The following is a 27,310-nucleotide window of genomic DNA, read 5'->3' as shown; positions in this document are numbered from 1 at the left end:
AGACATGAAATTGTTTTGTTCACTCGGGCAGCAAGGAGGGGCGGGTAGAAACACGCCTGCACGACTCTTATAAGAAAATTATCTAGCCAATAGGTGGAAAATATCATCCGGGAATGCTATTATTTTCTTTTTTTTCCACTCAATGTCCCCTCGGGACACTGGTAGGTTTTCAGTACATAGTGACACCATCTCCAAATGTAAACAGTAAGATCAAGGTCACTATACGATTAACAATCGTCGCTTTACTTGCTCTTCAAAGTAAAAGCGCAGACATATCAAACCACGATACTTACCTTGAAAATGTTTTACTTTGAAATCCCAAACCGGAAAAGTAAAGTGACCACGGTAGCGCGCCATGACGCGCCCCCATGCTAGCCAATGAGGAAGTGCTAGTTTGCATCAAGTTTTCAGCGTAGTTTGACTTAGGTGACGACGCCTTCCAACTAAACATCTCATGTTACAAAGAGGCAAGGTTCTGGGTCCGGGTGCAGCTCGCTGGCCAGCCTCGGTGGACTGGATCCAGCTGACAGCTCGGTGCATCCTGCTAGCTTAGCGGCTACAGCTAGCAAGACTCCGTCAGGTGAGACGCTTACTTTGAAGTCATTCGTGTACAGTACATTATTTTAACACATTTTAATAGTCCTGTTTTACAAACCACACTGTTTTAATAACCCGAAATGACGCCACGAGAATAATTGACTATTATTTGCCGTGCAGCGCAGTGTATTGATTGTGGTTGTCCCCTCAGGTGAGGACTGGTCCCATCAGCCATGGCGGGTGGAATCACAGAGACCGGCGAACCCTACTCTCCGTTTGTGAGTAACACTTCACATGCTGGAGGCTATTTATTTTCTTGTATAACTGTTTTCCATATGTTGGACGGTGTGTAGATCTTGTACACCTGTTTACCATAAAGCTGGAGGGTATTTGTTGTACCAGTGTCTTCCAAAGCAGTGCGGTGATTGTCTCATGTCGAACAACATGCTTCTTTTGGAGATAGCAGGGCTTGAAGATGGGGTTGCTCAATCAAACAATGAACAGGAAGCTAAAACGCTGAAGCATATCCTCTCAGACAGTTGGTGTGTATGAATGATGAAAGCTATGCAATGGCGGGATGCTGCTTGAGTGCTTGTTTAGTCTGTGTCGCCGACCTTTAACGCAGAAATGAATGCATCACTCAGGATGTTGTTGATTCTCCTCTCCTGCAAGGTGGGGCTGGTGTACATGTTCAACCTGATAGTGGGAACAGGAGCGCTCACCATGCCCAAAGCCTTCGCCACGGCCGGCTGGGTGGTCAGCTTGGCGCTCATCTCCTTCCTGGGATTCATGAGGTGAGTCTGTTCGGGCCGACCACGGCTAGACGGTTCTTTTGTGTGCCGTGAAAATGCTGACACTTAACAGGAACACCAGTCTTTCCCAGATATGTGGTGGCCCACCACAAATACATTTGGGCTGCCTCAGATACATTAGACAAGGTGTCGGCAACCCGCTGACTCCATTTGCAATGCAGGAATGTGGGAAAATTGGGAAAATGCACATCTTTAATGACGAGTTTAAAAAATCGGACTTTCTTTGTGGCCGTGAAAGCATCCTGGCACAGTTCTGACTGGTGATTGGATGACCGCTAGGGACGCAGGTGTTTGGTAAACTAACCCTGATTATATCCATTATATCATTATATATATATATATATAAAAGTCCCAGAAACATGTTCACGTTTCATGGCCGTTGTCCAGACAAGGACCAATCAGCGGGAGTTTTGTTGGCCGACCAATGAGTGGACAGGATGCTAGGTTCTTGCAGGTAAATATAGCAAAAAAAGAGTACTTTCTATGCGCGGTTTCACAAAGCTATTTGACATGTCTAAAAAATAAAATGAGAAATGGGAACCTGTTGCTGCCAAAGTAAAGACACCAGGCCAGTTTATATTGATTTATGCATATTTATGAATATTCATCATTATAATATTGACACGATCCAATACCAGCAACAGTATACCATCAACTTTGCTTTTTATCCTCTGAACTACTTTCTTCCAAATCTGGCAGACAATGAAAATCGTAGGAGGCTCGTACTTGACTCTGGATGTGAGCGCAAGGCTGCCCATTTCCTCAGGCGTCGGGGTCGTGAGGTTTAACCCCGATGATGACACTACTAGTTAGCATCCGCTACACATACACGCTGCACTTCCATTTGTTGTGTTCTGCTGGTCAAACTGGTCCAGTCAGGAAAGATTCAGACTTTTCAAAGTTCATAAGCCGTTTGGGGGGGTGGGTTGGGGTGGGGGTTGCCGACCCCTAATAAACACATTATAACGGGACTGCCACACTGATCCCTCCTGCTACGCCTTCTTATTCTCTGGCAGGCCAGGTGGGTAGGAGGTGCGTGACAATAAAGGGAAGACTGTCATGACGTGTCCTGTAAGGGGGGGCTGCTGTCGAACGGGGGTGTCCATTTGTGGTCTGCACATTCTATAAATATAATTACCGGGAAAACAAAACAAAAAATGCAACAGCTAAACTGGAAAAAGTATAAAAAGTTGCACATCTTAGTTTTTACGATGCGGCCCCGGCTGGAACACGTATGGACACCCTCGCTGTAGAATAATAAAAGGCGTATGAAATCAACATATGCTCCGCCTTCCTCCAGCTACATGACCACCACCTTCATGATCGAGGCCATGGCGGCGGCGAATGCTCAGCTGCGCTGGAAGAGGAGGGAGCAGGACGAGGTATGCAAGCAGGTTAAATAAGATGTGCGTCTGCAGCCGGGACTCTCACACACACACACACAGCAAATACTAAAGGAGTACATCATGGCTGGTGAGGAAGTGCGGTGGGAGCGTATGAAGCTAAATTCTACTGGCAGCCTTCAAGCAAAGGAGTGGAACTAATGTTTGGAGTTAATGTGCTTACAAGTCTTCCTCTGACGCTCCAGCATGTTTGGCTTCCCAGCCGCACGCTTAATCTTCTTGGTTTTATTTCACAAATAAATCTGCAAAGTCGTTTGTGCCAGAAGTTCATTGAGGGAACACGATGCTCATCATGACACCTTCTTCACTTGCTTCATTTCCACCCAGCTTTACGAGCAAATATTTAAAGCTGTCCCCCCCCTCGGGGACAGGGCCTGTGCTTTATTGGCCTTTGTGGACACAAAGAGAATCATTTTAGATGAAGCCGGCACCGTGAGACAGGACTGGAGTGTCAAGTCCTCGATCTTGTTTACTTGGAATCAGACACGGGCTCAAACGTAATAGTCTGCTAGAGCAGGTGCTTTACAAGCATGCAGACATTCTCCCCCAGAGAGACGCCGCGTTGCTTCATAGCGACTTGGCTTCCTCCCACTCAAAGCCACCCTGGCATCTTTCATTCTGCGCCGCCTGATGGATGCTCAAAGAAACCAAAGTCCTGTGCGCTTTTATGGCTTGTAAAAACTGCTAATGATCTACAGCAGAGACCACCCACGTTTGGCGCCCTCTGCTGGGAGTTGAAGGGTAGTGTTCCCTTGTGCTTGAACCTTGGTGCATCAATCTTAATATCAGTACTACCAAAGGTAGACAGCCAGAGGCCCTTTACAGCGACACAACCCTTAGAGATGAAGCTTTTCATCACAAAGACGTGAGTATTAAAGTGTTAAATGTTGGGTTTGTGTCAACACTCTAAAGACCAAGTGCAAGTATACATGCTAAGTCTAATGAAAGGTTTGTACCCATCAGGCCTGATGGTCTCCCATAGCCTTGTAGTTCCAATGTGGTCCAATGTGGCTTCTAAAGCCCCCCCAACAGACTGCTGTTCATGCCGGGAATTGAACATGTCTTCATCCGTAGGTCAACGACAACGACTCCACCTCTGACTACTCTGATGATGACATCACAGGAAGGGGGCGGTGCGAACCAGAGACAAAGCCCATCCTGTCTATCCGTAAGTGTTCATGGTCAATAAAGCATCATTTCAAATCTTCACATCAGTCTGCTGTCATGGCGCTTCTTTGGTTTTGCCAGAGCGGTCGGGCGGCCACGTGGACCATTTCGACATCGCTGAGCGGGTGGAGATGGGTCAGATGGCCTCCATGTTCTTCAACAAAGGTAAATGTCCTCACCCGCGGCGTCACGCCGTTCACCTTTCCCGTTATCCCACCCTAACGATTATGGAAGCAGCGGTCGGGAGGAACATTCCGGGAAGCAAAGCTCCTCCCGGCCGCGTCTTCACAAAGGAAGAGGCTGTAATTATGAAAGGACGACGTGCCCCTGGTCATAATTACCTCCGTGAGGCTGATCATTCCTGTACTGGGCACGTGCACGTGCCACCTGTTCCTGTGGCAAAGTCAAAGAGGCCCCTCCTTCCTACCTGAGTGATTCCAGAGCTAATGAACCCACGGCCCACTTGTTCTGCCAAATGGAGAGGGCGAGCTGCGCGTCCCTCATCAGCAACACGGTGGCAGCCTTGTCCTCCTCTTGACTCCTCCCCCTCCTGGCCTGTCTGCCCGCATCGCCCTAAGCTCCTTTAAAGTGCAAGCCGGTGACTTGACAGTCTGTCGCGGCACTTGTCATTGCCGTGGAAACGAGGGAACGGCGAAAGGTCACAGCTCAGACGGCGACGACCTGCACATCCCGTGGACAGCAGGTGGCGCTCTGGACACACATGTGGCGTCTTCTGAGCCGCCATGACGGTATGCAGGTGACCAGTTGGGTTGGCCAGTATCAAAGTCTTTTGTTTGGACTAACTAAATACACACGTACATCAGGCTAGATGACTTCACTTGTTTTACTGCTAAAATACGGCTGTTTGATTCGTCTTCTTTGAGAACTTTGACATTTATTCAACAGTACGTTTTTTTCCGTATTTTTATGGTGGTGTAAACATTGTGCCCCCCCCTCCCCGTTATCACCATCACAAGGTTTGCTTTTTTCCCCTATTCATGATATTTTGTCACTGATGCAACTTACAGAACAATACGGTAAGAAGCGATGCACAACATGAACTCTCGCCTCACATTTTTATTCTTGGTGGCGTTATCTCACCACTTCACCCTGCTCCACCAAACAACAAACGTGGACGTAAAGACACACAAATCAAATGAAACCAAAAATAACCAGCAGGACGACTGCACTCTGAGCCATACGACAGAAGTGTAGTTGTAATCCAGCGGGACTCTCAAAAGTCTAAATTTGCGAAGGATTATGGGTGTGGAGGCAGATGTTTGTACTTCCTCTTCCTTGGAAGCCGTGGCTTCCAAGCCGTGGCCAGAAAGACACGAGTGTTGTCCTTCTGAAGGAGAACGCTTGCCCACGTGTTGCATCTCACGGCTGAATGCCTCCCAGAGTATGGAATCAATCAAATCTTAAAGGAACAGTCCCAACATTAGAGCCAATATCCTCAAAGACAGGACTCGCCCATGCACGTGTAATGTTGCGTCTGCTTGTTTACAAGGTCGGGCGTCATGTTCCTCCACCGCACTGTCCCGGTTGCTTATTTTTAGGGACAAAGAGTCTTGGCGCCGCCGCCTCGGGGCTCAGCTCCATTTAGATTTAATTTGTGAGGCTCGCAAACGTCCGTTCATCAAACTTTCCCTCTGATATTTTCCCAGCAGACAGATTTGAATGTAAGCGTAGGAAGGTTAATGAGGTCGAAGTCGCCTCAGATGAGTCATTTGTGACCAAGCACCTTGAATCGCAGGAACTTCATTTCATACCGAGCCGCACAGGTCTCTTGTTTGTTGAAGATGTTTCATCTTTCATGAAGTTAATGTTATTGGGGGGGTTTCCCGGGTGGGTTCTTGTGGGGGCATAGATGTTAGGACAGGGAATGGGAGCGCTTCCGGCTTCCCAGCATGCTTTGTAAAATGTTGCTAAAGTTAAGAGTTCTAGTGTATCATCCACTAGCAACTAGGTTGTATGTTAGCTTTCTGTGTGTTGGTTATAGCGTTATTTTGACACCGCGAGTCAGACTGTCATGTTCACTAATGACTTCTTGTCTGATGTGCGAATACCAAGAGTCCCCCCCCATCCAGAATGGTGCATCACCTGCGTCGTTTGCTTAGAACAACACTCTAACGTCTCTCCCCCAAAGATTGCCTCATTCCATGGGGAGAGCGGCCACTCACCATCTGCTTGACTGATTGTTATGCAGGACGGGTGTTAACCTGCCAAGCTGGCCAGCAAAAACAACAACCCTGTTGGGATCCCTCTCCCCGTCCCCGGGGACACACCAGGAAGACTCCACACTTAAAAATCCAGACCCGAATAGACGTCTTCCACAGGCAGGAGTCCAGTTGTGCAAGCTAATGAGATCAATACAACAATTCAGCTTTTATAAAGGATGCAGCTAATGTTGTTTTCACCTGAATGTGGTAATAACCCCCCTCCCCCTGCCCCTCCCGTGTTGGGACTTAATTAAAATGTTGCTTGACTGCTGAGAGGGAGGCAGTAATGGCGGCTGTCATTCACCGGCGTCCTGCTGATGGACGACGCCGACGACGCCTCTCTCTCTCGCTCTCTCGCATTTTGCAGCATGTGCGCCTGTAGCTCATGCTAATTGGGAAATATTAGCTAACATCGCGAGGAGGGATATCATCACCGCGGTCATGCTGAGCTCATCCGCCTCGTCCCATGCAACCTTGGCCAATTCATGTCGCTCTTGGAGAGTAATAAAGAGGTCAAGCACAATCTGCTGGTTGACCTCAGACCAGAAAATAATCCTGGTTACGTCTCAAATAGAAGCGCCTTGATGGCACTATCTGCATGGGGGGGGCAAGAATCCGTCAGAGGGCTTTCTCACAAGTCGGTTGACTCAACATTTTCCAGCTGGAGGATGCTTTGACAATATGTCATGGGTCTATGAAGGACCATTGGTACATCAAGCCATCCGTCCAGCTGCTAGCAAAAGGGGCGTTTATGTTTGTCTGTGTCTGTGCTAAAAAGATACCAGACATTATATCATGTCAAAAAAACGCAGCGTTTATTATTAAAGCCCATCAAACCCTCCATTGGATCTGGCTCTCAGGGGATGAGGTGCTGCATCGAATTGGCTTAAATCACATACACGTACAGTCCTAGCTCTTTGCTACAATTGCAAAAATATCAGAAAAATAAACTCTAAACTAACTCATGTGACCACTGAACAGGCCAGTACGCCTCGCCGCTCTCCAGACATGCACATCCATCCCTGAGCTTGGTCCCAAGAGGCCATCTGTAGGTGCCAGTGCCAACCAACAAGCACTAATATGACAACCTGGTCTCTAAATATGGACCACTTTGATCTTGCCCAGAAAAGAGCCTTCTGCTTGTCTAGGTTCACAACCGAGACTTGGGTTGTGAAAAATATACCTTTTTTTTTATGGCCGTGTCAAGCTGTCCACCACAAACCAAAAACTATTGCGAAACGGCGCTCCGGTCAGATGTGATGACATCATGCATAAAGAGGGTTTGGAGCGCACTTTACTTCCTGGCTCTAACAAGTGTGCATGTCACATCTTTGCTTGTATTTAAGCGCATTTGTCTGCGCTGCCAGCGCGGCTGCGAGTGCTTTTGTGGCCATTAACTTGATGGATGCTTGTTTACGCGCCGGTTTCATTTTCGCTCTTTGATTCTTTAACGCCGTCTTTGAGAGAAGAAGCAGTAGAGCTGTATATCTGCCCGTTTTTATTTGCCTTCTGTCGACCTGCCTTGACTTTTCTTGACAGTAATCAATTATCCAAGGGCTTCTTTTGGACCGTTGATCCCCCCTGTTCAGTGGGGGGCCCTCCAGAGGGTGATGGATGAGCCGGTCATGGCGATGAGCGCTCGGGTGTTTGAAGCTGGCGGAGGAAAACTTTGCGTGTGTTAATGAGAAGATTTAATGACTTCTGTTTTAATATTTGCACTAATCACGCACGGGGATGACTTTGCGTGTTAAAGCAGGTGTACACATAGCGGCCATGTTTGTCTGCCAACATTTCCTGATGAGGTGTTTGCTCAGCTGATGATGATAAGATGCCGTGTTTAACCTCGGGAAACGTGTTAATTGTACTGGTGTTGTCTTTCAGTTGGAGTCAACATGTTCTACATCTGCATCATCGTCTACCTGTACGGAGACCTGGCCATCTACGCTGCAGCTGTGCCCATCTCCCTGATGGAAGTGGCCTGGTGAGAACTTCCTCTATCCTGTTCAGTCTCTTTATTGAGGAATAAAAGTTGCATATAAAATGATTTTATGGCCCTCCCCGTTTGGAAGACTTGTTAGGCTGAGTTTTGGCAGGACAAAGCGCGGCCGTCCTCTCCTCGTTGGCCGCGGTGTTTGCGGGGAGTGAGACAATAACGCCGAGATGACACCGCCGACCTCTTGCTGCCGCTCCCAGGAAGTTCAGCCATGTCGACTGGCTTCCAGACACGTTTTTATTACGCAACGTTTGGCCAGACTGACTGGGATGCGAATATGGTTTATTATCCAGTTAGACACTTGGCCCTGGAAGCCTGCAGCACGCTTGTTTTAGTGGCATGATGGCATCTTCAACAGTGTTGCCTCCTCATACTTCCAAAAAGGCCTGAAATAAAGGTCTACATGGTGAAAACTGCTCATGTAGTCCGTCAGCAGTTACTTCTTAGTGACACAAAGCCTTGACTTGTATGCCTACTGGCTTTCCTTTTCTTTGACACATTGCAAACAGAACAGACAAAGGTAAAGGCCTACGCACATTTGGCTGACAGTGTGGCTGCTTGTGTGCAGTGGAAACCACTCGTGCAGCGCTGGAGGCGTGAAGTACAACGACACAGATCCATGCTGGGGCCCCGTCGCCAGGAAAGACGCCTACAGGGTGTTTCTGGTGAGTCATTGCTCTGCCATCTGAAACGCTGCCCTCGGTGCCAGCCCAGTCCATCACGCTTGTTTGTTTTCACCAGTGGTGTTGTGGCCGTCTCATACCAGGGCTGGCATGACCCCCGCTTTACAAGACCATGCATCAGATTGGCTCACGAGATATGATTTTAACTTTCACGAAATGCGGTGCCTTTTGAAATGTTTATTGTGGCAAATTGACGGTAAACGATATTATGTCAACATTACTTGAGGCCAAATAGACCACTGTTATGATCATTTATAATATATTATCATAATGCAATATTTCCTTTTAATGTCACCTTTCAAGTTGTGGGATTGTTTTTTGTAAAATATGAAATGCAATACTGTCTGTCAAAATTCGGGGGGTAAGTTTGAGGTGGTCAAATTTACTTTACTACCACTTTCTCACCTTGCTCATTATTAATCTTCATCTATCATCTTTTCCCCTCCGAAGTTCTACTATGCTCCCTCGCGTGACTCCTCATGAAGCGCCACTCTTTTGCCGTGTGGATGCTAGAGGCCCCGCCTCCCCCCCACAGAGACAAAGCGACTGTATGACTAACGAGGTCTCATGCTGTTTGCCGTTCTATGAAGCATCCAGGTCAGGGGTTGGCAAATGTTCCTATCGGAAGATAAAGCTAGCGTCTGGAGCTGCAAACATCAGTTTAAAACCACATCTACGTCCCGAGCAGGCAAAGTTATTGAGCTCATTTTCATTTATCGTTAAATTCAGGTATTTATGATTATGAGACAGTTTTCTTTTCCTGAACAAGAAATCTCGTCACGGTTAAGTTTGGTGAGATCTGGTGACACCGGCACTAAGTTGGTTCATTTTGAGAATGCAGCTCTCTTGTGATTCTTCTCCAGAAAAAGGCGATGGATCACCCCCACACATTTGCCTCTTGTTCACTCAGCTCCCCTGATGACTGCCCGTTCGATGAGCTGATGTGTCCTTGAAGTCTTAAGTGAGCCCAACTCTGTGATTTTCACTGCAGCTTTACCTCAACATGGCGACAGTGATAGAGGCGCTGATCTCCTGGATAATTTGTCCTTCAGTCCTCATCCCCACTTGATCATACTTGGACTGGTTGTCAAATGACTCCAGGTGGTTTTCAATGTTCCTTTCTGCTGTCTTGCCCCCCCTGATTGGCCAGGCTTCATCATTTGGAACAGGACCAGGACTCCAAATAGTGTCAGGGTTTTATTAGATCCGTTGGCTTTAGTTCTGTTCTTGAAGTCATGAAGTCAGTGTTTTTCTTCTGCTTGACATTTTGATTCAATCATTTAGAAGCCGCCGAGCTGTGGTGAAACATTCAGCAGCCTTCTGTTAGCGTGGAGTACACGGACTGGACCTTCTCATTCCTCACCGTGTCAAAGGTTCCGCCCAAACACACTTGGCAGACTGTCGAATAATGACTTGAAATAATGGAGTGCTCCCTCATAGCCAGTATCCGCTTGTCTGTAGTCCTATTTAGACCTGGTCCAGTATTCAAGAGTTAGTCCAGTGTAACTGGACTGGCTGATTGAAGCACTTCCCAGCTGATGGAAGCGGCCATGCTTGCTGAACAAAAGCAAGGAAGATGTTTCAGGAGGTGTGTGACGCGTAAAGTAACTAATTCCCGCTAATCTCCCCAGCCTGAACGAGTCTCTGGCTAATTAGAGGAGAAATATGGTGCTAACGCTGAAAAGGACACACGGAGCTGGGAATAAATCAGATATCAAATGATCAGTGCAAGCGGAATGCAAATGAGCCTTCTGCTTACGTTCATGTTTAACAATCAGACCGCGAACAAGGCGGACGATGAATGCGACCGACATAAAAGCATCCCGCCTTATTAAAGAGGGAATAAAGCACGCGCTGGCGGGACTACACCAGTGTGTCGTTATGGTCGGCCATAGTCATAAATCTTGGCCTCGGGGAGAACGGTTACTGTTGTCAGTCATAATCCAGACGCTTGGTTAACTCCCCCGCTCCGAAAAGATTCCGTCAGGTTGCATTTCTTGTGGGAAGGCTTTGTTTTGAAATATTCAGTCTGACTGATTTGTACTCTCCCTTTCAAATGACGTCACTTTCACAGGTTGGGAGGGATGAGAAGGCTCCCCATTTTAGCGTCTTTCAGGTCTCTGGCCTCCGCAAAGGTTGAATGGAGGTAGCTGGACTCCTTGACTCTGGGCCCTCAGGACAAGGCACCGCACTGAAAACAGGATCTGTTCTTTGGGATGGAGTGGCTTTTGTCTGAGAAAATCAGATCCTTATTTTGAAGGATCTGTTCACCCTGGACTTGACCGACTAGTCGTAGTTGTTTGTAAAGGTACTTTTTATGACAGTCCTTGTATTGCAAGTCGTTAGATTGGTAAGGGGGTCCATGAAGTGGCCGCCGAGTGCTTTTTTTTTCCCCGCAGTCGAAGTCGACTAATTAGCGTGTGCTAGCAGGCTGAGAGTCAGCCAGTTGATTCTTCATGCGGTGACTTAATCAGTATCGAGCTCACGCATCAGCGGTATCAACGGCCGAGATGTCACAACAGACATTTTGCTCATCCGAGCCTGTGAAAGCTGTTAAGAGGATCAATTGGCTGTGATTTGCTGCTCTGATTGATTCCTCGCGTCCGTGGTGGACGGCCATCATGGAGGTCATTGCGTAACACGGCGGCCACTGTTGATCCTGGCTCTGCCGAGCCGCTCTGATTGAAAAGATTAAGACGCCGCGGGATGTTTAGGGGTTTGTGTTGGCCGCCATAAGACTCTGAACGACCTCAATTAAACCTCTCCTGTCCTTGATTGTCCCCGACGCGTTTTCCTTTCCGTGCTGCCCTGGCAGCGTTTTATAACGCCATCGCTCGCCAAGTGGCGGCTGGTGTGCTCCACCCTGCATGTGCGGCCGGCGCCATTTAAATGGCTGATTTATGGCGCTTGCTCTGTGTGGACCGCCATTGGAAAATCGATGCGTCTATATGAGCAGCGTACCACTTTATGCTGACGTCGAATTGTTGGCTGCTTATCTCCATGTAGATGTTTCAATTACATTGTGTGCCCATTAAGGCATTCCTCGTCCTGTGTGCAATAAAGTTAATTTAAAGGTACGGCTAACACACCACTCCAACCCCCACCCTCTCCTCTCCTTCCCTTGGGGAACTTGAACAACGACAAATCTGGTCCTTCGGAGTGTCTGTCAGAGCAATGAATGGCTGAGCGGTGTACCCATGTGACCATCGCCATCATGGCGGCCAAACCCACGGAGTTGGCAGTCCTGTTTAAGCCTAGCGTCCTTGGTTTTTGGAACGTCGTATGCGAAGCAATGACTTTGTGCAACTTCATCAACACAGACTGCTATTATTTAGTCTATGCTTGGGTATAATTCCCAGGTGTGTGTGTTGTAACTGCATGTGTTGTGCTGATAAGAATGAGGACTCAAAGCGCCAGGATATTTTTCCCCTGTAAACAAAAAAAATTTGAGCTCAACACTTCACTTTTTAGTTTGTGCTGGCTGTCTGTCCTCATGGAGATAAGCCTCTTTCCCTAAACACCATCTAATATGCACTTGACCTTCACCACCACCAGCACCACCAGCACCATCACCATGAGCAGCAGCAGCTCTCAAGTGCCACATTTCAGTCAATACGTGGACAAAGGTTTAGGGAGCAGCAGCACAATGGCTTGGTTGCATCACGGCGCTGAGACCTTGCAGGTGTTTGACGTGGACTCCTAAGGAGGAGATGACAGTACAGATGGTTTGATGGAGATTAGCGCAGCAGGTGGCTAAGGTGGGGGGGTGAAGAAGGAAGAGTTGGTGTCGGAGCAGCCGGCGGACGCCGCTGGAACTGTCTGTGGCTAGCGGTCGTTGTCAGGGAGACCTGGAGGTCAAGAAGATGGTAGAAATGGAAACTTTGTAAAAAGAGTGGTGCCGCATGGCTCTCATCAGGATGGTGGATGATTCCAGAATTCCAAAGCGTGGTATTCCTCTCACGGCGTTAGTACTCATCAGTATTTACATGAGTATCCTGAAATGCATGTGTCAACGTTTGGCAAGCAGCAGTAAATTGAATCAACCGAGCACAGTGTGTCAACTTTGGTCATCTCCAGCAAATGTTCACGTCTCAGTATCCACATTTAACTTTCATGCCCCCCCATCAAGGATTTAATCATCCCCAAATTTTGTCTTTGCATACATTCCGACACTGACTCTTCATTAATGAAGCAGTTGAATTATTCATGATTCTCGTCTGGCGGCAATGTGCTGACCCCCGAACTCGTCCTCGACCACAACTTAAGACCTAATACTCCGCCGGTATTTCCATCATTAAACTGAGAGCTTGTCTTATTAATCAGGCAGAATCCAGCCCAAAGTTATCTTTTCTTGACATGAAACTTTCTTCCATCCATTTTCTTATACCACTCATCCTCATCGGGATGCCCAAACAGGGATTCGAACCCTCAGTCCCCACTTTGGGGTGGTGGATCAACATTGTCATCATGAACAAACATTACGACCTCTGCATAAGCCACGTAGGCTCATTAAGCAAAACAGGCACTCAAATATAAAAAGAACAAGAACACGAGCAGGGCTTAAAAAGTAAAGATTAGCTGATCAACTTCAGCTCAATATAAACAAATTATTTTTATTTTACTCTTTATTAGTGGTCTTGTTGAAGCCCCTCCCGTTACCAGGAAATGACTTTGCTAACCCCTCCCCGTCATTAAGACCAGAGGGCCTCATATGTAATCAACATTAAAGGATAATGGCTTGAGCTGAGCAAACACGCTTTAAGGCAACATGGCGCCATTCTTCTTTGATTAGCTTATGTTCACATGTATTATTAGCCATGGGGTGAGCGTTTACGCTTGTTTACTGATGCTCTTTCCTGCCAAACGAGGGATGAAGAGTCTTTTTTTTTTTTTTTTTTTTTAACCTTCACACGCTTGACAAGCCCAGCTGTGATCATCTTGGAAGGGAAGGTGACAGCATCAGCGTGGTAAATGAGACATTTCTCCTCTGATCAACAACACCTGCTCAGACCCACTCATTTGCTCGCTCGCGTCTCACGCCTGAGAGGCCAACGCACACACACACACACACGTGCACAACAGCGCTGCTAGTTAGCACGTAGCGCACAAGTGACGTGTGTGGACGGCCATGTGACAGGAAGATGATTTGGCCAATTTTCTTGTGTCAGGCACCCGGAGAGGACAGACGAGAAATGGCATGGCAGGGACGTATCCTCACCTCTCTGTGGCAGCGCTGTCACTTTTACTTTGCTGTAGCGGCGCAGGAGAGAGGTTTGTTTTTAAACTCGTATTGGGACACGCTTACTGTCTACATGTTTTCTCACAAAAGGCTAGGAATATCAAATGCTAATTTTTGGATACCCCTAAAATGCCACACGGCACAGCTTTTGTTTGGTTTTGTTCTCTGCAAAGTAGGGTCCCTTATTTACAAATGGAGTATTCTGGTACTTGTGACATACAAAACCCGTCTAAGTGCATTTTTAACATCATTAGAGCCTTCTAGACATGAAGTAACACCCCTATAGTCACAGTTTACCTTGTCGGGAGCAGAATTGGAAATTGCATTATGTTCGCTTTTAGCTTGTTGTGGGCTATGGATGCAACAGTAATCCGTGGGTGATGATTATTGTGGCTGTAGTGGAATCATTTAAAGCTGCAATAAAAGCCTGTTGTTGGGGCAACCTAAAAACGCATACAATTTGGATGCTGTTGGAACAACCAGCTGCATTCACATGCATTGTGATGTGTTCATGAACAAGGGCCCAGGTGGGAGCAAAGGTAGGATGATATCCAAGGTATCCATCCATACATCCCGATCTATTAGCTTTATCCTGATCCAGTGTTATTCCCATTGAGCCACTACACTGCTACTTCATCAAGCTCATTTGAGGGATTCTCAAGCAGCACGCCAGCATCCATCCTCATTTACTTCCATTTGTTTGTTTCACAACATGATGGCAACGCTCCTCACCCTCGTTAATTCTGCCGTTAATTTCCATATTTGCCGCTGTCGCTGATGGAGAAGCAGGCCGCTGATAAACGATGCGGTTGGCAGACACTCCGTCACGGTGACAAAGGTGTGCGTCCAATATGGCTTCAGCCTCGCAGGCACGCCGGCCACTCCTCTTCCTCGCTTCCTTCTCTCCTTGCTCTCTTCTCCGTGGCAGCATCTTTGTCTCACTTCTCTCCCCTCTGTGAATCACTTGACTTGTTTTCACCATTAGATGCTCCTTCCATGTGTCTCCCGGGCATTTATGGCCCATTTTGCACTCTCTCTATTCCCCACCACCGAGTCCTCCTTTCCTGCGGAGGTGTTTGTCATGCACGTCACAAAGTGCGGACAGGAATTGCCTGGTAATGTCCAATAATCCATGCTTCTCTCGCCTTTTTTGTTTTCTGTCATTAAGATGGAAGGATCTATTTTTTTTTAGCGTGTGTACAGCAAGATGTCGACCATTCGTCAGGACTGGCAGCTACGTTACGTCGCTGCCTAATGATTCATTTGTCCCTGATTCATTGTAATCCCTTCCTATGGGGGAAAGTAAATGGGTGTAAATGAACAGCACCGTCGCGTCCAAATATGGAAGCATCAGACAAAGATAGAGGAGGTGTGCACTTTTTCAATATTTACACATCCAACATCCTTTTTTTTTGCTTTTATGGATGCACCCCAAGTTTAGAAGTCAGGGGCCTGAAAATGAGTTTTATGCAAATGTGTTTTTGAGATATTCATGAAAACAAAGTGAAGTTGAGCATTAATTCAGTATTGTTCCCGTGGAATAATACGAATCGCATTATTTTTATTTGTATGATACGACAAACGTTGCCGTGACTTTCGTGCCTGATAAGTCGCCATGCTGACGGTTCAGGCCCGTGATGGCTTCCGCTAATATTAGCGTATGGAATGGAGATTAGGATGGGACACAAATGGCCAGGGGATGGTGGGAATACGAGGATTTGGAATGGTAATCCTCCATCTTCTGTTTGATTGTGTGATTATGGCTTTCCGGGCTGGTCCGACACATGGAGCCACCCGGGCGCTGAGGATGGTAGTCTTTGTTGATTAACCTTCCTCCTGACGTCTGAGGAAAGATCAGCCGACATCATTCCACGGGCTCGGAAGTTTGTGCCGCAGTCATTTGACTCTGACATAAATTCAGTGAGTTTGACGTGCAGGAGCTGGAGAACATCTGTCACACTCCATCACGCCGAGTTGAAAAATATGCTGATTAATTACTCAAATGGGACGACTTATGTGGGCCAACTGTGATGGAGAGCCGAGCCACAACAAAACACTCGCTTGTGTTTGTGACAATTATGGTGGGCGCTGAGCCCTGAGTGCCGCTTAAGTGGCCATCACCTCCTCGCCATCCAAAACACCGCAAGCCTCAGGCCTGCAGAGTGATTGACAGCTCTAACCTGAGCTCGCTCACCATCTCTAAGACCCGTTAATCTCTTACTGGCAAATTACAGCTTGGCTCTGTCATTTTCACAAACTACCTTTCCTCAAAGAACCAAACTTTGGATGAAGTTATATACGTCATATTGTTTTTTTCCAATACACAGAAATGCATTGAAAGGCAGACGCACTCATCATGCATTCATATGCTGCAGCAGCAAGTCGACCAGCGAGAGAAGGTGGAACCAATCGGAGGTGCACCAGCATGATGTCCTGTTTGACACAAGCTAATCAGCGTTTGTCATTCCCGGCATGCTTGGCTAAGTCTTCACTCACTTTTGATATTATGGTCTTGATGTTTTTTCTACCAGAGTGTGTTCTTGGTTTTTGATTTAGCCGTGTGACCTTTGAGGAGGCGCTAATAGGATGAAGCCCCGCGCTTGTATCCATCACTGCTTTGGTCACCTTTGCAGTTTCTCATCTCTGACTCAGCGTTTATGGCCTCTCAGTGAAGTGTGTGATTACGGGCGGCCAGGTGAAAGCCTCGGGATGTGTTCTCCCGTGCGCTGGAGCCAAGGAGAACTGGAGCATTCTTTGGAATGTCCTTGTTGTCGCACCTCAAACCTTCATTGATGGCCCTAAAAGGAAAAAAAAGGGAAGCTTCTGTTGTTGAAGGTTGGTCAATCTTCTGATTTCCCTGGAGTTCCCTGGTGGTCTCTGGCGTTCCCAGACGTTCCCTCTCTCATGTGCAGCTGCTTTCCTGTTGTCAAATGGACTATTGGTAGTTTGCTGTAGATCTAACATGAGTTCTTGCCATGCTCCCCGCTACCAAGCTAATGAACGAGGACAGGAAATGATGAGCCAAGTGAGTTTATGCAACGTGAAGCCGATGGCCCGAAACACACTTAAGCATCACCGTGCTCATTTAGGGGCAAATCATGTTTTTTTTCTTGCTTGGTTAGTCGGTCACTGGTCCTCCTCACGGCTCATGCCTTGATGATGCCTGCAGGTAATCATCTCCTTTTTTTTTTAACCTTCAGTGGGATCCATTTTCCTTTTCCAGGTCATTTGCACCAATGCCACATATGAAATAAATGTAGGCTGCCACCCTTGCCCGATTCCACTTGCAGGTTGTTGTGGAGATAAGCTTGAGTGGAGTTCAGCGTCCTCGGGGTGGTTGGCTTCAGAAGTGCTCACTTGATTCATGGGAGGGCCCGCACGGTCATCAGTCATGTGACCCCACAAACCGCCGTTACCCTTTTTACTGATGACCGAGCCCAGTGTTTCATTTGCCTGTTTGCTCTCTGCCAGAGAATAAGAAGATGCAGCAGGAGGGATCCACTTTGTCCTCATATTTTAGTCACTATGTACTTTAAGTCACTTTTACACTCCTATTTAAGGCTGGGCGAAATTTCCATATTTTTATGCGGATGTTTCAAGATGGCGCCGCCAAGTGCAAGCTAGTTACGTCAGTGCCGTGTCTCCTGCTGTGTTTTTAGTCTTTCATAGTGCTTGCTTTATGACTTCCTTATTGTTTCTGGAGCCATACCGACCCCTTAAGCAAGTGTCCAGCTATGGATGTTCATCTTGTTACGTTTGTAGCTTTGAGTATCGCTTCTTCAAAAGATAACTGATGCCTAGCAACCACAGTACTCCATATAACTTCATGTTTTTGGACTAGTAATAAGCCATAGTCAACCTTTATTCATTCATTCATAGAACATACCCATGGTGCCTTTAAGGACTGCTGAACAGAATGGGACATCCTAACGCTGATGAGATGTTTGGACTGTAGATGCGCTCACCTCACTCCTTTACCGTTGATATCATCATCATAAAACCACTCCTCATTTTTATGTCTCTTGCAGGCCGTCTTTACTCTTCTGATGGGACCGTTCACCTTCTTCAACGCTCAGAAGACCAAATATCTTCAGATCCTCACCTCGCTCATGCGATGGATTGGTAAGCTCTATCTCGCCTAACATCACAAGACATCAGTGCAAGCAAAAATGGAAAGTCATTTGACAAGCAAAGTCAAAATATTAACAGAAAATAAAGAAAACAAGACCTTTGACTCTTAATGAGGAAGAAAGAAAATAATGACTAGAGGTGTCATTTTTGGATACTTATGTTGAACAAAAAGTTGTAATATTACAGGAATAAAGTCTAAATATGATGGGAATAAAATCAGAATTACCAGAGGAAAATTGAAATAGGTGGTGGGAAAAAAAAAGAAAAAATGAAATTCAGAAATGAAAAAACTAGAGTAAATGGAGTAAATAAAATACGCTAACAAACAATAAATAGTTTATTGTGTTGCCATGTTAGAATACGCCCCCCCATTCTTGGTAGGCCCTCCCTCCGGTCGTGGCTGTGGGGTTCAGGTCCGTCCATCACGACGGGGTCCCGCTCGGTGTCTTGCCTTCCCATCTCCCCTCATTCCTCACCCTGACAGGCTTGACGGCCGGTCGCAGCCTTGATTGGACTGTCACTCACGACGCCATGAAAGAAAATAAACCGCCCGTCCGAGCGGGGGCCGCAGTCGAAAGCGGTGCACGGCGTCTGTGTGTGCGAGCTGGCAAACACAGCGGCGTGCACGCACTAAATAACACGGGAGGTTGATGTTGGCTCCATCTTTCACTCTGACGCCTCCCCCTCCTGCGTGCCGGTAATTGATTGGCTGTGTCACTCAGTGAGCATCTCTCTATGCGGGACGGGCCTCATCCTGTTCACGGCAGCGACGCGCGTCGGACATCCGCACTGATGGCTTCTCCTGGTGCTGGGCTATGATTGGACCCCCTGAAAGCACCAGGATTCATGCTCCGTGTCCTGATGCCGTGTTGGGGTTGGACAGACGTAACGTGTGACCTGGCACCCTGTCAGGGTTAGCGGCCGGCCGGCGTGCTGTGACTCCGCCTCCTGGCCTTGTCACGCCAGTCCTCGGTCAGCTCCTCCAGTGCGGGTGTCTTGTTGGTGTCATTTAAAATAAAACAGCAAAGACCTAAAAAGCTTGGCAATATCTGTAGCTCTCGCCCTGACGGGGGGGAGGGGCTAAAGGTGTAATTGATTGAGTGGCGCAGAGGTGGGGGCTTTGTTAACAACCTCCACGCTCTGTGAACAAATAGTAATGGCTTCCCTCTCCTCTGGGATGAAAGCTGTGAGGTGGTCACAGTGTTGACATTGACTGAATCCTTTCCGGGGAACGAGTGCACGCTTCCGTTTGGCGTCCTTACACTGGAGGCTTCATGGTGTGCTTCAGAGGACCACAGGGAGGTTGATTGCTTGTGAAGGCGGGACGGTCTCTGGTGGCCACAGGTTGCTTTGCAGCTCGGAAACGATGACGTATCGGTTTTCCGGGTCTTAATGAAGCAAGCGGCTCTTCTCTGAGGTCTTGAACGATTCCATTTAGAGAAAGCCTCCGAGGCGTCGTCGACACTCTCGGCCAAGGTTGAAGCATCTGAGCGTCCAAATGAAGATGGTCTCTTTGGCTCATCACTCTGCAGAAAACCATCAACGTCATCCATTTTGGTTGTCACCGCAGACCTGGTCCAAATCATTTCCGCAATTTGTGGCAGTTGTACCCGGACAATTAGACACGATGAGACTCCTTTGTGTTTGAGTCCATCACCACGCCGCTCATAGTCGCACTGGCCACCACTAGGGGGCAGATTTGCTTTTATTTAATGTCCTCCTCTCATGGCCTTTAGGATGACTTCTGTGCTCTTCTGCTCCTACCTGCTTCCAAACAAGCCGGCCCGCTTAATGAAGTCCAGCAATGGCGTCTCCTCTGCAGCGTCCCCAGGGAGACCTCCCCCAAACCCAACACTCCTTGGGGCTTTCACAGCTTCTATTAGTTTGTTTGCTAGCTGCAACTGTGAGACCCCCCCATCACCTTCAAGGTCATCGACACCCCGGTGCAGCAAATATAAATCACACGGCGCCAACAACAACATTACGCCGCTCACATGACCGTCACATGCGTCCATGTAGGAAGGCGTGTAGTCGGTGTGTCAGTCACTTGATGGGGGAGGGAAACATCTCTCCATCGAGATGCTTGATTACACTCGTTACGCTCAATAATACCTAGCACTGGATTAAAATGTGGGAGGGTGTGTCATTTTCCACCTGTCCTTGAACGCCACATCATCCTCTGACCTGTCGTGAACTCAAGTACCGCCCAACAGAACCACGCCCCTCAGATACACTTTTATACTTCCATCTTGTCTTGTGTTCAAGCACCGTGTCATGTGACCATCCGCATGAGTGGCTGCCATCTTCTCTTGGTCACCTGAGGGCCACGTTGGCGGTAAAAGCTGCAGGTTTAGTGCGTACTCGTTATACTGCAGCATCACGGCTTTATGGGGTTGCAGCCATCTTTTATGATGATGATGATGATGATGATGGCGTCTGTCACACACCTCCTATTAAAGCGGCTTCATTTCCTTTTTACCCATGGCATTAAATACATCTCACTTTGCTGGGATTGGCTGGCCACCAGTCCAGGGTACCCCGCTTCTCAAAGACAGCTGGGATAGGCTCCAGCATGCCCGCGACCCTCGTGAGGATAAGCGGTAGAAAAATGGATGAATGGACATGTCATCTTTGTATTCTCCTTCTTCCAAAACAAAGATGCACAAGCAGCAGCACCCACTTCCTGTTGATGGAACAGCCACTTGGCCATACGTCGAGTCTGATTTGTCAGAACCCACAACAGACCACTTCATAATACAGCTTTGCGGGTGCCTGCAAGGTATGCTGGGAAGCCCAGACACGTGCTTCCCTAACAGTTACCCAGCATGCCTTGCGAATTGTTATTTAGCTGGTTTACTTGTAACCTCCAAGCCAAGCTGGGAAGACAAAGCACATAATGTTACCCAGCATGCCTTGTGGGTTATACACTAGTATAAAATAGTACTCTACTTCTGTCAGTACAGTTGAGTAAGTGCACTGTGTACTCTCTGTACATAGTTCCTGTGTGTGTGTGTGTGTGAAAAGTTCCACACTCGGGAAGTAAGTACACAGCATGCATAGTACACTTATTGAAGAGTAAGTACAGAAGTGGCGTTAGCACGATTAGCTCGTCATGGCTGTTGTGTTACGTCCATGTCTTGTTTTGCGTCCCCAGCGTTCACCATGATGATCATCTTGGCGCTGATCCGCATCGGCAAAGGCGCCGGCGAGGGCCGGCCTCCCGCCGCCTCCCTCTCGGGCGTGCCCAACCTGTTTGGCGTGTGCGTGTACTCCTTCATGTGCCAGCACTCGCTGCCCTCGCTGGTCACGCCCATCTCGGAGAAGAAGCGCGTGGGCGTGTTGGTGCTGGCCGACTACGTGCTCATCCTGGGCTTCTACGCGCTGCTGTCCTTCACCGCCATCTTCTGCTTCGACAGCTCGCTGCTGTATGACATGTACACGCTCAACTTCACCGACAACTGCAACGTGCTGGACGTTCCCTTCCTGCGCTACTTCTTGGGCCTCTTCCCCGTCTTCACCATCAGCACCAACTTCCCCATCATCGCCGTCACGCTGCGCAACAACTGGAAGACGCTCTTCCATCGTGACGGCGGCACCTACCCGTGGGTGGTAGACCGCGTGGTCTTCCCGCTCATCACGCTGGTGCCCCCCATCGTGGTGGCCTTCTGCACCCACAACCTGGAGTCCCTGGTGGGCATCACGGGAGCCTACGCCGGCACGGGCATCCAGTACATCGTGCCGGCGCTCCTGGTTTTCTATGCCCGGCGCCACGTGGAGCCCGTGTTGGGCCGCGACGCCGTCAACAAGCACGGCTCGCCCTTCCGCCACACCGTGTGGGTGTGGTTCGTGGTGCTGTGGGCCGCCTTCTGCCTCATGTTCGTCACGGCCAACATCATCCTGACCGACACCAAGAAATGAGAGCGGACGCCACCCCATTTTGGGGGGGGACGGGACAGCGTGCCTTGTAAGGGACGGAAAGACGCCGCCTTTATCCGGAAGCGAGCAAATGGTCTTCAAAAGTCTTGTCAAACACGGCAAGTTCGAAACTTGAAACTGACCAAAGCTTCTCCCAGGCTGCAGGACCTTTGCACACCTTCTCCGCAGGATATTTGCACCTTAACCATGCTTTTCTTTCTTTCAGACGCCATTTTTATTCCAGGAAGGATGTAAGTTTACAATGAGGTAACCTAGCAACCCGCCCGGCCGGGGTTGCCATGGCAACAGTTGACCTCCTGTGTGATACAGAATACGTCCAAACAATATGACGTGCCTTTTGGTTGCATCGTTATGTTCAAATCAAGCTGACAATCCCGACCAATCATCACCCGTCTTTGCATCGTGTGACGCGTTGATTAGTGTTTTTTTTTTATGAAAGTTCTTTAAAAAAAAAAAAAAAAAGATAATTAAAGTGGAAAATTCGGCTCAACCTTTCATATTTTCCATGTTTTTGTTTCTGGTAACCAAAACTTTGCCGTCGCTTCCCAAATTTAGGTGTTTCAATGGAGTGAATCCCCGCCCAGTCTCAGTTGGTTCTGCGGCCCCCAGGACGCTCCTGATTCACACAATAAATAGTCCTTATTTGCAGAATAATGTCTATTTGGACGTACTGCAAATATCACAAATCAGCACAAGAATATCTTGATGACCAGCAACCAGGTGGATTTAATATTCATAACTGCACGTGTATTTCTATCTGTAACCAGCGTGTGACGACACTGAAGGATGCACTGCGCAGTAATTGCACCTTTTGTGTTTCCTTGATAGAAATGAAGTGTGCTTCCTAAACTGTGACTTGTGTCGCAAAAAAGGTGATCCCTTCATGAAATCCGCACGAGTTTAATTTTCCGTTAGCTTGCATGCACCGCGGAGGGCTTTGGATGTGGCGTTGTCGCTCCATTGACGTACGCTCGCCGTTCAATGCGCTCGTTAATGAGCTCCGATTGATGTTTGCACACTCCTTCATGCGCACGCCACGCTCCATTTCCGCTGAAGATTCCTCCTCGACACCTTCTTTGCTCAGCTCATGGTCGCGTCGTGAGGCCTCCGCCTCTTTGAGGACTTTCGGAAAGCCGTTTCCTGGCAGCCGCCACCTCGTTAGCACAGCGTTAACATTTAGCGCGGTTGAGAAGGTCAAATCGTGTCGGCGCAAAGAGCAACCTGATAAGTCTGCAAACCTTCACCGGGTCAAAGCATCAGGAGGCTGTGGCGTCGCCGTACGGTCCGAGGCGTTCGTGTTCGCCCTTTAATGACACGCTAGCGTGGACAGTACTTAGCGCTTACTGTTAGCTTGTCTCATTAGCCGTGCTTTCCTTTCCGTGTTGTCATGCTGTATCGCTGGCTTTTAGTTACTGAAAGGTCGTGGTCACCTTGGTCCGCTAATGGGAACGCCGCATGTACGCATCAACGCCACCATGCCAGTCTTTAGTTTAATGATCGTTGGCATGAAAGACGGAACATGATGGTGTTAAAGGTCACCATCATCACACCTTCACGCCTTAACATCGCCAGTACTCCTTTTCATCGCTTTTTGTCTCCCACGGCAGCCGTAAGAATGACCCCCGTAGATTGCGGTCCCTCGGCGCCGCTCCTAGCGGTGGCGAACCAGCCAGGTGCAGCCAGGTTACTTTTACATTTTAAACCCCTCATCGTCCCATTTATGCTAAGTGGGCGGGGCTTCATTGCCTCATTTCCCGCGGCCCGGCGTGACGTGTTGTCAATCACGTACACCATCCCATAATAAGCCATTATGGCATGTAGACCCTCATTCTCCACCTGCGGCTCGTCCTGGAAAAACCTCCTGCAAGGTTAACCAAGGTCGTGATGTAATATTTAGTTGTCCTCCGGGGAGGCGGGAACAAAGGTGACTGCTAATCATCATTCTGTCTGGACATCATGGCTGACGGTCACATGACCCAGACGTGCTCAGAGTGCTGATAAAGGAGGACACTTGATTAGGTACACCATGAATGCCATCTAATAAGAAAGTTCTGTCTTCAGAAGATGAAAGTGATTGACAAGCCAATCACAGTCAAGCAATGGGAAGAAGAATGTCCTCCCCCAAAGCAAAGCAGGAAGTGAAGGGTTCGCCCGGTGTGGACAGGTCCAACGCAGGATGCTAGCTTATTTGTGATGCAACACCACTTCCTCATGGTCACCCAGAGAGCGAGCTTAGTCTGCGGGTCGTGGGAAGTCTTGCATCCGCCTTGGAAGAGCTTTAAAGTCCTGGGTGCGCCAGTCCAGGATTCCCGATAATTGGCAGAAGACGACCAGCGACATCAAATGAAGTGGATCATGGAAAACCTCAACTTACCTCCGCTTGTTCCCTCGGAGAAGCCGGAAGAAAGTCACCTAAGGAAAAGACAGGTGCTGCGTCTCAAGTGGAATACTTCATTCAGTACACTTCAATAAGTATTCTGTGTATACGTGTACTTTGTACTTGAATATGATAATTTTGGTTGTTAGCACTGTCTTTCACCCTTTCTACTACTACTACCAACTAATGCTACTACTCCTACTGTCACTATTAATGCTACTACTAGCCCTTCTGCTACTACTAGTGCTCCTACTACCACTACTACTAGCAGTAGTATATGATGGTAGGGTCTGTTTATAGTGGTAGGGTCTGTTTATAGTGGTAGGGTCAGTAGTATATGGTGGTAGGGTCTGTTTATAGTGGTAGGGTCTGTAGTATATGGTGGTAGGGTCTGTAGTATATGGTGGTAGGGTCAGCTAATGAAGTATTTCCAGTATTTCACACATGTACTTTTTTGGAACTGATGTTTGGAGACAGGAGGAAGAGGAGGAGGAAGATGAAGCCGCTGCGAAGGAATGTTTTCCATCCCGGTCGCGGCGGGAGCGTCCAGACGGCGGCTCGCCTGCGTCCCGGGACTTTTGGCGCTAATTGCTTGCGGAGAGAAGATGCTGATGAGAGGAAGATGCTCCGGGCTGTAATGAAGGATGTTTGTTGACCTCTGTGACCTTGGCGCCGCAGACGGGATGAGCGTGACACGTGAAGGTGAAGCCGCCATGATTGTTTTTTCCCCGTGGTGTCACTGTGAGATTGGAGTGCTGATTGATGACCCTTGACGGCAATGAAGCCCCCACCTGCCTCCGTGCACGCCGCATGCACGTGCACACACACTCCATGGCGGCTGAAAGCCTTGAAGAGTCCACGCTTGAAGTTGCCGCCAGGGTTCATTGTCCGGGTCTCAGGAGACGCATCAATCAGCGGCGACGCGCGCAGACCTTCACGACTCCTGACGTGACGTAACGCGTTCAAACGTACACGCACGACACGCGTCAGCACGGGCCGCCCCGGTGGGATGACCTCCCCCAGGAACAGGAAGCATCAGGCTGCTTAGTCAGGCTTAAACTTGCAAAGTTAGAACGAAATTAAATAGAACTTAAAGTAAAATCAATGCAATAAAGTATAATAAACATACAGTATACATACGAATACTCAATAAAAGTATATCTCCAGGTTATGGTGGGCGGTTTAAAGGACCCTTGGGCCTGAGTCCCGTATGACGCTGTAGTTGGGCTACGTTTACGATGGCCGCCTTCATCGGCTCGGCTTTCTGCTGGACTTTCACAAGCGTTGCACCACCCAACGCCCGCAGGAATAGAATAAATCATACAACATCCGCGCTGACGCAACACGCTGGCGGCCATGATGTAACGCCGAGTAAAAGTCGTCCATGTTGGCCATCACGGCGGGACAAGGGGTGGCTCCTCCTCCTCGTCATTTTGGCTCAGCGAAGACTCGCTGGACGTTTCAGCAGCATCAGTCCCCATGCTAGCACCTTCATTAGGACATATCTTTGTTCAAGTGAAGACATCTCACTCTGACCAGTGATTGATGCCAGCCCGTTTTGGGAAGAATGCACCACATGGCCAGCGAGCGTCATTCCTGAGCACGCGTCCATCGTGTTGATAGACCGTCAACACGGTCGCTAACAATCCTCCGCACACATTTGCTCCTCCGCCAGCAGAGGACACGTGAAGACACGAAGACAGATGGCGCCATGTTGGCGGCCGCGCCACAACAAGCTCCAAATGAATCCCAAATAAAAAAAGCCTTTGGCATGAAAAAAAGAGAGTGAGGATCCATCACGGAGCCAAACGGGAGTAGAAACACCGTGGACGTCCGCCCACCCGACCACCCGACCACGTCCGTGCATAAAAACAGGAGAATAGAGTCTAAATATTACAGCACTAAGGTCATAAACACAAAGTCAAATAAAACAAATATTTTGTAATTTTTCAACAAAGTCATATTTCAATTCTTTTAAAATTAGAATTCGAGTTGAAATAACTTTTTTATTAAAAGCTGCAACGACACCAGAAACAAACCACAAAGTTTTGGTCATTTTGGGACAATTAGGTTGTCAAAAAAGGTGTAAAGTTATGAGAATAAAGTCATAACCACAAATAGAAAAATAGTAAAAGTAATCATGGCAAATAAGTCCGTGTTTTTCAAGAAAAAAGTTGCAATTTTATGAGAATGAACAGAATATTATGAGTTATATTTAGTTGAAATATAAAAAAAAATAGTGACTTTTCGAAAATTAGGTTTTGCCAAAAGTTACATTATGGCAATAAAATCCAAATATTGGGATTATATTATATTTCTACAGTCTATGTAGAAATTGTATGTACAATGTATACAATAGGGCTGCACGGTGGACGAGTGGTTAGCGTGCAGGCCACACAGCTAGGAGACCCGAGTTTGATTCCTCTCTCTGGCATCTCCGTGTGGTCTGTGTGGAGTTTGCATGTTTTGGGGTCCAGGGTGGACTCCGCCTCTCGCCCCAAGACAGCTGGGATAGGCTCCAGCACCCCCTCGTGAGGATAAGCGGTAGAAAATGAATGAATGAATGAAAGAAGCAGCCAATAGGAAGCGGAGGTTTTAGTCTTTCATCATTTCCTTAACCTTGGCAGGTCCACACTCTCATTAGCACCATGTCTCGTCATAATAATGGGGGGAGTGGGGGGAGTGGGGGGGGTCCTCATGGAGGAGATGAAAAAGGAGGGAGGGAGGAGCCCATTAAAGAGCCAGCACTGACCTTGAGCTGCGTTGAGCAAAGGCGTCCACGGCGGGAGGATTAAGGACACGATGACAGG

At 48.1% G+C, this 27,310-nt stretch overlaps 1 protein-coding gene across 2 annotated transcripts; it reads left to right on the top strand.

The window, feature by feature from the left end:
• Positions 1 to 342: 342 nt before the first annotated feature.
• slc38a12 (solute carrier family 38 member 12) lies at positions 343 to 22,880 on the top strand. 2 transcript variants are annotated; one of them, XM_058048500.2, is made up of 10 exons: positions 343 to 580; positions 749 to 815; positions 1,210 to 1,331; positions 2,650 to 2,731; positions 3,827 to 3,920; positions 3,968 to 4,084; positions 8,023 to 8,122; positions 8,703 to 8,799; positions 18,085 to 18,178; positions 21,342 to 22,880. In XM_058048500.2, the coding sequence occupies exons 2-10, from the start codon at positions 771 to 773 to the stop codon at positions 22,103 to 22,105; spliced, it is 1,515 nt and encodes a 504-aa protein (XP_057904483.2). In that variant the 5' UTR covers positions 343 to 580; positions 749 to 770; the 3' UTR covers positions 22,106 to 22,880. The 2 variants fall into 2 exon arrangements, with proteins under 2 accessions (XP_057904483.2, XP_057904484.2); XM_058048501.2 differs by having other exon boundaries at positions 4,001 to 4,084; positions 21,342 to 22,877.
• The last annotated feature ends 4,430 nt before the right edge of the window (positions 22,881 to 27,310 follow it).

This window comes from Doryrhamphus excisus, linkage group LG16 (genome assembly GCF_037039965.1).
Source record: "Doryrhamphus excisus strain RoL-2023G ecotype Guam linkage group LG16, RoL_Dexc_Guam_v1.1, whole genome shotgun sequence".
Classification (NCBI taxonomy): Eukaryota; Metazoa; Chordata; class Actinopteri; order Syngnathiformes; family Syngnathidae; genus Doryrhamphus; species Doryrhamphus excisus.
Note: the sequence above shows the minus strand (reverse complement) of the source record. Positions and strands in the feature narration are given on the sequence as shown.

Excerpts from the sequence above, each read along its gene's own strand:
- slc38a12 (XM_058048500.2), top strand. The coding sequence starts at position 771 with ATGGCGGGTGGAATCACAGAGACCGGCGAACCCTACTCTCCGTTT. Across the intron at positions 8,800-18,084 it reads ACGCCTACAGGGTGTTTCTG|GCCGTCTTTACTCTTCTGAT; the intron begins GTGAGTCATTGC and ends TGTCTCTTGCAG. Across the intron at positions 18,179-21,341 it reads CTCGCTCATGCGATGGATTG|CGTTCACCATGATGATCATC; the intron begins GTAAGCTCTATC and ends TTGCGTCCCCAG.